This window comes from Trachymyrmex septentrionalis, unplaced genomic scaffold (assembly GCF_001594115.1).
Source record: "Trachymyrmex septentrionalis isolate Tsep2-gDNA-1 unplaced genomic scaffold, Tsep1.0 scaffold9, whole genome shotgun sequence".
In the NCBI taxonomy this organism is placed as follows: Eukaryota; Metazoa; Arthropoda; class Insecta; order Hymenoptera; family Formicidae; genus Trachymyrmex; species Trachymyrmex septentrionalis.
This window is the reverse complement of record NW_017306091.1, coordinates 1,353,825-1,364,151: the sequence shown is the minus strand read 5'-3', so window position 1 is coordinate 1,364,151 and position 10,327 is coordinate 1,353,825. Positions and strand designations below refer to the sequence as shown.

Here is a 10,327-nt window from a genome sequence, read left to right as displayed (position 1 = left end):
TATTATCGATAATTCTGTTTTTTATTTTTCTTTATGATTAAGATAAAGAGATTAAGTTTTTCTTAGATCTTTTTTATGATCTATTTTACGACGGTCTCTTACACGGTGTGTGTGTGTGTGTGTGTGTGTGTGTGTGTGTGTGTGTGTGTGTGTGTGTGTGTGTGTTTAATATTTCCAACTTAATAAATTTCTCTAAGATTATTTTACTCGACTTAAACGCTTGATGTAGAACTCGATATAGAGTCTACAAACACAAAAATTTCTGTTTCAACTTATCTCGATAATTTAAGGTTAATTAGTTTCTAAAATAATTTCATTCTGCGAAGCTTCCCGGAGATGTTTTCTTTTAGTAAGAATTAATATATAATTTTTTTTCGGTACAAGACATGACAAATCGATTTTGATTGTTGATTTTAAAATGAAAATTATAACGTAGAGTTTCACTAATTAATAAAGTTAAAACTGCAGCAGTCAGCATTTACTCAATTAATTATTCATTTTTAATTAATTTAGTTTTCTTTTATATGTTGTACGATACATTCAATGCTCGCTTTTCACATCGAGTTAAATCGAGTGTAACAAAAGAGTATGCGCGCCATTTTCGTTCTTATATTGTACTCTACTTAGTAACTTTATCGATTAACCTGTAGGAAGTACGCGCGCGCGCGCGCGCATGTGTGTGTGTGTGTGTGTGTGTAGCGTATACTACACGCAACGTTATTAATTTTTGAAACATCATGTTATGGGTATCTAACGAAACAATATGAGCCACTTTAATGTTTCATACATGAGATGACCGTACATTATTATTTTTATTTTTCACACAACTTTCATTATTTTACTTAAGTATATTAATTTTTTGTCATTATATTCGCTGCATTTCTGGTACACAACAAAAGAACAAGGAAAAAACCTTTGATGCGTGAAAGAACATTTTTTTTTTATATAAAAAAACCTCTCATTTAAAAACAAGGTCAATTTTAAAATTTGAAAAAGATTGACAAAAGTAATATGATTAGTTCAAAGACAAGTTTATTGTATATGTTAAGTATGTGGCACTAATTCCTTGCAACAAGTTTCAACACGATGCACGAATGAGCTTGAAGCGACCGATTAGGAGAATTTAAACAAGAAAAAAGCCGTTCTTTTATAATTGTAATAATATAACGTTAAAATAATAATTGTAATCAAAAGAGAGAGATACAGTAAAATATACCGTCATAATATGGAACTAAAATGTTTCAACGGATTTGACGATTATAGTACGTAACTTTTTCTCTTTATGTATGTATATATTTTTTCTCTAAAATTATTAATCTGGCAAATATTGTATAAGTTTTAATTTAAGATTTTAGAGTTTGAATTGCAATTTCAAATTGCAAAAGTGAAATTTATTTAATTTCGTGAATTTTATAAAATCCCTCTGTACAAATTTAAATCTCGAAGATATATCAGATCGAGGTGTCGATACGTTGGAATAAAAACGGCTACGTAAATAGTTAATTCTGAACATTTGTTACCTAACACACACACACACACACACACATACACACACACGCGCGCGCGCGCGCACACATACAAATAGTACTATATGAGTACATGTATTGATTTCCTCATGTATGCGCGAATCTCTAATCTTTAATATAGTAACGTATGTAATGCGAACCGAGCGAAACGTTGCTGTGTGGCTGATTTAATATCAAAACTTTCGTCTGCGAGATAGCATATTGTATCCCATAGAGTGTTGTTCATTTATCAATACATGTATCTATTTTCGTGTTTCAGAGTTACTAAATTCCCAACAAACACATGCATACACATATATATGTACGTACAGTACAATTCCGCAATAATGCGAAGTCAAATGTGGCTATTGAATATCGATAGGCGTTCCGCGGTTGTGGTCATAAAGGATGATATACTCTAATAAGAAACGAGTTAATGGCCCTACCTAATCGATACACGGATGCATAATATGAAAAAATAACGATATATTCTTGTTAGAAAAAAATTGGAAGCTTTTTTTTTTAAACGTTATTTTCTTTCTCAACCCGTTTGTAATTTTACTAGTTACATTGCTGTATAATATTTTGATTGGATTTTGAAGAAATTGAAATAAATCTGAAATTAATAATATTAATAACTACGATAATATAATAAACAATAGCGGCTTATAACAGATTCATTAGTATACTCTACATGATACATTATTCTTTTTCTGAAAAGATAATGATTTTATATTAATAAATGAATAATATGATATTAATATGAGATATTCCCTTTTGATTGTCACTATATTAACTATTATATATAAATGAGATAATTTCTGACCGACTACGTCATGTGCAAAGTTATATACATATACGTACTACTCATAGGAGTTTGATTAGACTTTATATTCCCTAAGCTGAAAGGCTCAAGACGATGAAAATGGATTTTGAAATAATTGATATAATTATTATCGATGGTCGACACTATTATTTACAGATTATCCACTGACAATCTCTACAAAGTAGCAACCTGAGCAGTAATTTTTACGTAGCGCAATTACGAAGATGGAAATATACGGCCGTATCTAACTTAATAAAATTATTAGGAATTCTTTTCTTTCTACTTAAGTTTCCATTTTTAACGAGAAAGACGGCAATTAACTCCGAGCATTCTGGGTATTGAAACTTCTTTGTGCCCGGGTTAACGTTGGAAGATATTATCACTTCGTTAACTACAATTTGCTGCAGCGTTTGCTCTCGACGATGTTTCTCACTATCGCATTGTTTAGAAGCTATTGAGACTGACAATACGGATTCTATGTCGAGAACCGTCCTTGAATGTGTCAGTGCACGCACATTTTTTCTTTTCTTCTTTGTGATTCTCTCTTCGTTCGTAACTTGAAATTGTAAGAGATATTTTTTTACGACTTTTTTAATGTTGTGTGTTGTCTCTCCGAATTGGTGCGATGCTCCTTTACCCTCCTCTGTCCGATGTAACAAACTGTATCGTACATTCGTCGTGCGGCGTGTGCCTGTATGTATACGTGTGTCCAGTTAATTAATTAATCACTGATCTTTTTCTGTTTCATGCCTCGTTTCACTGTAATGCGATCGGAACCGCAGAGCGCAATTAGAGTAAGTATGAACGACCTCTGTGCGAAATAAAATTGCGACACTTTTAATAAACGATTCATTTTTCTATGCTGCGCTTCATTTATCTCTTCTCTTCTTATCTTCTCTTCCGATTTCTCTTCTCTAACGGATTACACTGCCCACCGGTCGGCGCTACTTTAATTGTGTAAGTAGTTCTACTTCGTCGAAGAAGCTCGTTCAGCTTCTTTTGTCTTGCCCGTCGATGAGCATCGATGACTACGCGACGCTGTTTGTCTTGTCTGTAGTCGGCGTTTGTGTTCACGACAAACTCCACAGTCTCTACTTTTCGAACTACCGTCTTCTATGCCTGTCTGCTACTGTACTGTCAAGTATTTCTCACAGTATACTATTAGTAGTGATAGCGCTTTCTGCTCGAGGATGTCCAGTTCGATCGGTGTTCGCGTACGCGGATCACCACTGGATTTACCTTATTCTTTACTCTGGAACCGCACTGTTATTGTTCGCCTGCACAAATACACACGATACATACGTTAATACACGCCTGCTATCGAATAGATACAAAAGATCTTGTTTACACGGCCAGCGACGTCGGACTAACAGCAACATAAACGTTCGCTGTTAGCATTACATGGATATACAGTTTTTCGATATTTTTTAACGACTTCGAGTCAACATTACTCGATTGTATGTTTTATTAGCTTAGAAAAAAAAAAAAAAAAAGGGAAGACGTTGCATGTACCAATAGAATTAATCGTAACCAGTATCAAATCTCACGTACAATTAGATGAAGTAAAAAAGATGTATAAAAAAAATCTCAAAAAGAATTCGCTATAATGATTCCACACTTTCTATTTTAGGTTTAAGTTAATCTGAGGTGAAATTAATTGCGATAGAGGGACTAAATTTGATTTCCGACGTTGATTTTCCAGACCTGATTTCCCCCATTGCGCGTTAGTCGCTCTTAGACTTAGAATTTTTTTGAATACAAGTTCGCGCATTATGCTATTTATACACGGCAGGTGTTCTGATAAATACGCCGTGAGTACACGCCGCGGCGAAACTTCTGCTACACTATTCTCATAAAACTTAGTTTCGCGAGTGCGCGGTCGCCATTCACTCGAGCTGAATAAGCCTCTCCAGCTGTGCATCCGCTCGGCACCGGTTGAATCCTATACGGTTTCTAGTTACGCGTTGTCGAGCCACGGCTGAAAATAATGTGTCGCAGGCGTTTCCGTTATCGCCCGGTACGATTTACCTATTGTACGCCCTTAATCTTTTGCAAATACGCTTAAATGTCGCGTTTGCTTGCCGCGTTAATTCGAATTACAGGTCCGAAATTCTCCCGTGCGCCGACACAACCGTCCAGACGGTTTATGAAGCGGTATCGAGGCAAATTTGTATGCTCAAGTTTCCTGTTTACCCAGAGTTTATATTGATGAAGCGGGCCGACGTCTTCCGGTAATTATCGTTCATGGTAGTTGTCGAGAATTGGCTGTAATATTGAAACAATATCGAGCAATTACAGCGATGAATCAGAATTTGTAATTATCGATAAAACCGAAATTTTGAACACAAAGTCGTATTTTTAAATACGAGAATGTCTGCGATATAAAATTTTGTAATATTTGTACGAGTAGTATTATCCCATTTCTGTTATATTATGTTTTTAATGTTAGACCTTTAGCCATTTTAAAACTAAATTGGGAATTGTTATGTCTCTTTTTGATCTTTTAATATTATTAATATTATATTTTTAATATTTTGGAATATTCCATCAGATTGAAAATAATAACGCGGGAATAATTATCAAAATTAATTAGTATACGATTTGTTTGATTTTATTACTGAACGTGACAATTACGCGAATATGTATTTTAATTAAATATGCAAAACGAGATGAGAAAATTAGTTTTTATAGGAATTTTATTATGTTTCAATATTTTTTAATTTTTGATATTTCTTTTATTCAATTTCTCGTAAATCCAATACGTGTATCATCTTACCGAACTCATTCTATATCGGAAAATAAAACGCCGACAGAACATTAATTTTCATAGAAATCTATTTAACACTCGACAGGTATTACCCAACGATATAGAGCGAGTTAACAAGTATTTCGCCAATATTAGGAAAATTTTCGCAGTTTATTTAAACATATTTTCCGCTGAAATGTAGTTCTTTTTTCGCAGTTACCTATAACATTTAGGGAAATGTGAAACCAATCTTGCGCGAAGTTGAATTTTTTTAATCAATCGTTTTTGATACGCCACGGCGACGACGGTCATCTAAATTTATGCCGGCTGTTATCGTAGGTGTTGCACGATGTACTTCCCTATATATCGGGGATGGTCTTCGTTCACGCGAATTTTTTTTTCCTCATTCTTATTTATGAGTTATGAATAGAGAATCGCGGTAAATAAGGGAGCTCGCCGATCCGGTAAAATATATCTGCTGTGCATGAGAGCTTTAATCGGATAAAAAGAATTTATGCGAATGTGTATTTTTCCCTTTCATATACGAGCGAGAGATAGATGTTACTGCTCAATGACGTGATTGATTTCTGCGAGTACATAAAAAGCACGGGACTGCATTTTTGCATTTTGTACGAACAACATGGATATCGGTTACGTCGACAAATGATGTAATAGATTTACAGATTATTTAAGTATGTGTATCTGCACAAATTGGAGCTTATATAGAAAAGCATGCGAACGCTACGGGTATAACAAATTTAGTTGGTATAATATTAACGAATGTACAACGCATTTGTTACATCATCGACTAATTAGCAGAATAGTTTTTACCCATTTCATCTCGGAATTTGATATACAACTTATATCAATATACCTATATATTAACTTGCATAGGTACGTATCAATACGTAGTTATTCTTCAATGTCTTGCGTGATTTATACATTCACGGAGCTTGAGCGCACCTTACATACAACCTGTACAACATACTTCGATCTGTATACTTATCTAATAAGAGCATCTTCATATTACTAGATGACGTAATTACCTTTTTTTTTTGTTTCGTCAGACTTGCGATTATTCTTTTTTTACCCTCTTGTAGAACAGACAAGATTATTAGTTCCGTACCGAGCATTCTAAGCCTGCATACTCGCATCGATTTGTTTTCCCTGTTCTTTTTTTCTTTCTTTTTTTTTATAATGTTCATGCAGTAAATTAATTTTTTTCCCTGCCGTGGCTTCAGCCGTTTCTGCACAATTATGGACGCTCCGCAGTTGCAACTGGTAAACAGCAACTATTAATAAGCCGATGACATGCTGGAAGCGTATCGGCTTGCGTGCCTGCGAGAGAATGCTGTCTCGATTAGCAGCATAGTGTGCTCGCAGTAGATGCGACACAGTAGTCGGAGCGATAAGATTTATCTAGATCCTAGGTCGCCTATTATGCCTAACGGTACGTTACAGAAATGTATCGTTGATTGTATGTACGCCACTGTTGATAAGCCTGTGCATGCATCGCAGGGGGAGGAGGGAGCCAACGAGAAACCCCATTCCCCCTAATTGTCAGCAAATTTCGAATCAATCGAGGTGTTTCTAAAACGTTAACTCCGCTATAATGACAATATTTATCTTGTTAGACTTTCATATTAATTTAACATTGTATGTAAAATAAAACTTACGGCGGATAATTGTCAGAATCGATTGTGGGCGACAGATTTAATTGTATAAACGTGCAGCTCGCATAGGTCGAAATTGTACAATCGCGCAATTTCCACGTTTCGTAATTCTGGATTAATCAATTGGATATTTGATTAAATATTTAATATTCTCACAAAGTATATGAAATTATAATACAAGTAATACAACGTAATAAAACAAATCATGGTGTGTACGAAAGCTGAAATATCTGTTTGTTTGAGATTAGATCGAGATGTCTTAAAAGGAGTTTTGTAAGAAAAAAAGAAACGAAAAATAATGTAAGACAAATATGAAAGACTCTGACTCTTTCTAGTAATTACGTAAAAAATGATACAGTAAAGACAAACTACGTTCAAAATTATAAGACATCAGATTTTTATGTAATTTTATATTTTTTTTAGAAAGCAGGTTGGAAAGTAACAAAAATAGAAATTTCATTAAAATGCATATATATTTTTGCATATATATTTGTGTAAATTTGCATATTTTGTGTAAAAAATATCTGCGTAAAAATTCGATATCTAATTATAAACCTTTTTGGTGACAATAATTAGACTTTGAAGACTAATAAAACGAGTAAACATTGTCAAATGTCGCTTCAGTATCTCTTCAACGCTGTCCCAGGAGATCCTGCGATGACACTACTCTGTTTAAAAGTGATAGAGGAGACGGGAAGAGGAAAAAAGAAAAAAATTGTCACATCGGAAGTGAATGCGCGCGTGGATGATGTAATCCGATGAATTCGCGTCTTTTTTTTTTCAGGACGACCGGTAGTCCCTCTAGCAAATCTCCGGCAGGTGCTAGCGGCGGTCCCGCGAGCGGTGTAGCAGGAGCAACAGCGGCACCAGGAAGCGGCGCCAGCAATGCCGGAAGCGTGGAACCCCGTACACCAACCGCCGGGCCACAAAACAAACAACTGCAGAATGTCAAAGGAGAACATCCCTCGGTAAGCCCTCTAAAGTTCATCTTGATTTTCGACGCGGTGACGCGGATATCATAATAAACGAGATAATCTCGAAGACCATCGCAAATCTCGTACAATCTATAATATATTTGCCACCTCAGAATTCGGAATGAAATTCTAATTGTACCTTTATATATATCGTGTATTATAATATATGCCGTATATATGTATTTTTATTATATATATTTCATGTAATTTTTAAATTTTTTTGTGTGGAAAATGTGCTTTATATTATACGATACAAGACCTTGTCTCAAATTTTAATGTGAGTTATACGTAACAAAGTTCAAAAATTTCTGGTTCAAGGATATAAAAAAGGTTATAAACTAAAATAACTATTTAAAAATTTTTTGACATAATTTTTATTTCAATAGATTTTTTAGAACGATGAATTCATTTTTCTACATTTTCAAAAAATATTTAAAATTTTTGTCCTTAAAATAGTTTAACATTGCGGAGATTACTTCTTCATCATTATTTTATAGTCTCTCTCTAGTAGTTATTTTTTTATTTAAAAAAATTGAAATTTAATTCTCATGGAAAAAATTTATTAGTGATAAAAAAGGTACAGAAAAATTTACTCATCGTTCTGAAAAATGTGTTGAAGTAAAACGTGATCATATTGAAAAATAAAAATGCTTTATTTTATTACTTTTTATATCTTTGGGCTAGAAATTTTTAGATTTTAATTTATATAGATTTTAATTTAAACATAGATTATAATTATCTAAAATATATGAAGGACTATTATTTTTCAAAGCTAGAACAGTAATCATTAAAATGCAATTGCTATTAACTCTGTATATAATTGAAGATTGTCACGATGTTGCGTTCTAAAAGTAAAATTGAGACTAATTGCAATAACGTATATAAGTATGACATAATTTTAACGTAGAAACTGATCTGTAATTACAACAAAATGTATTTACGTTCTTGCGATGTAATTAAGTTGTGCACGCTGCAGCTTGATACAGAGACAGTAAATTTTCACGTGTTGAAGACAAACGTGATATTTAACGACAGTTAATTCTTTCTGTTTCAGACCTTTTTCTTGTAATACGATTTTAAGAAGATTACATTTTAGTACAAATTATCTCTCTTTCTCTTTTTTTCTCTAACTGTACGTATTCTTCTTAACAAAATATATTGTATTTTGATAAGAGATTCCGAGAATCTTTTACGAAATTGAAAGGAAGCGATAGTAATAATAGCTTCGGCAATCTGTGTGTTTCAGAAAGCGTTTCTACAGAGCAGGTCCATCTCCTTGGTCGACATGTACATTGATAATTCGGAACCGAGCGAGAATGTTGGCCAGATCCACTTCAGTCTCGAGTACGATTTCCAAAACAGCACGCTCATTCTGCGCATCATACAGGTCAGTCGAAGTTTCGTACATGGATGCTCCTTCCGGGAACTTAGCTCTTTGAAACATGCTTGCTAGCTGTTTGCTTCGATATCGCCGTGTTTGCGTGTGACGCACTCGTCGATCGCTACATTCCATTCCAGTAGGGAGCGTAATAATACATCATCATGCCGATGCAATTTTATATAAAATACAAAGAGACGTAATATATAACGTGGTAACATCAAAAAGTTTAAGTTTTTCAGTTTAAGAATAGAAAAAAGCTGATAAAATGAAACATTTCATTTATATATATAAAATTTAATATAAGCATCCTTTTATCTGTATCCATTTTTCTGTATCATTAAAAAAAATATTGTAAATGAATTTTTCTTTTTAAAACGCTTTATAACGCTCTGTAGATATCATTTTATCACTGATAAATTTATTTCCATGCAAATCGGATTTCAATTTTGAAAATTATTTTTTATTATCAAAACTATTTTATTCTCACAATTGAAGTTCGATTTACGTGGAAAAAAAAATTTACTAGTGATGGAGAAGTAATCTCCGCAGTGTTGAATCATTTTAAGGACAAAATTCAGAATATTTTTTTAGCAGTATAAAAAATTTAGTTATCCTAAAAAACGTATTGAAATAAAAAGTGATTACGTGAAGAAATAAAAATGGTTATTTCTTACTTTATTATCTTTTTTATATTCTCGGATTGCAAACTTTTTGAACCTACTACGTAAATATTAATAAAATCGAAATTTGATAAATTCTTATTGCCGTTACGGGTAAATCGATCGTTTACCCCGATTGATGACGTCCGCATTGAGAATTCGGAAATTACGGAACAAAAATATTTAGAAATAAAATATAAAGTGACTTTCTCGAGCCACTCCGCGTATAACTGTGTGTTACGTAAACAAATTACGTAAACAAATTGATATGCGCATTTCTGTCGTTGTCGACGGTTTGTGTTCCGGCACAGGCAGTGGAAACGTAAAACCGGGATGTAGATGGGCCCATTAGCTTGATTTTTGGTTTTACTATGCCACGGCCACGTCGATAAGGGCCGTTATAAATCGTCAACACGGGACACGCGTTGCCACGCCGAAAAATATATCTGTACGTGCGCGAAAATATGTATCCTGGTAAACTGGGACGTCATACATTACTCCCTGTTACAGTGCGACAGAGGGAGAGGGGGGACTTTTGAAACTCGTCGACAATCTCGGGGGGG

The 10,327-nt window shown here is 33.9% G+C and overlaps 1 protein-coding gene across 7 annotated transcripts in view; it reads left to right on the top strand.

Moving 5' to 3' along the window:
• The window catches only part of LOC108756009 (synaptotagmin-7), a 169,112-nt gene that overhangs the window by 150,848 nt on the left and 7,937 nt on the right, over positions 1 to 10,327 (top strand). For 3 of the 7 annotated variants that reach the window (XM_018499535.1, XM_018499539.1, XM_018499541.1), the window contains 3 exons: positions 3,114 to 3,125; positions 7,535 to 7,718; positions 8,971 to 9,111. In XM_018499535.1, the coding sequence (XP_018355037.1) occupies positions 3,114 to 3,125; positions 7,535 to 7,718; positions 8,971 to 9,111 (337 nt within the window). The remainder of the gene's footprint in view (positions 1 to 3,113; positions 3,126 to 7,534; positions 7,719 to 8,970; positions 9,112 to 10,327) is intronic. The other 4 variants (XM_018499538.1, XM_018499540.1, XM_018499537.1 and 1 more) reach the window with 2 other exon arrangements.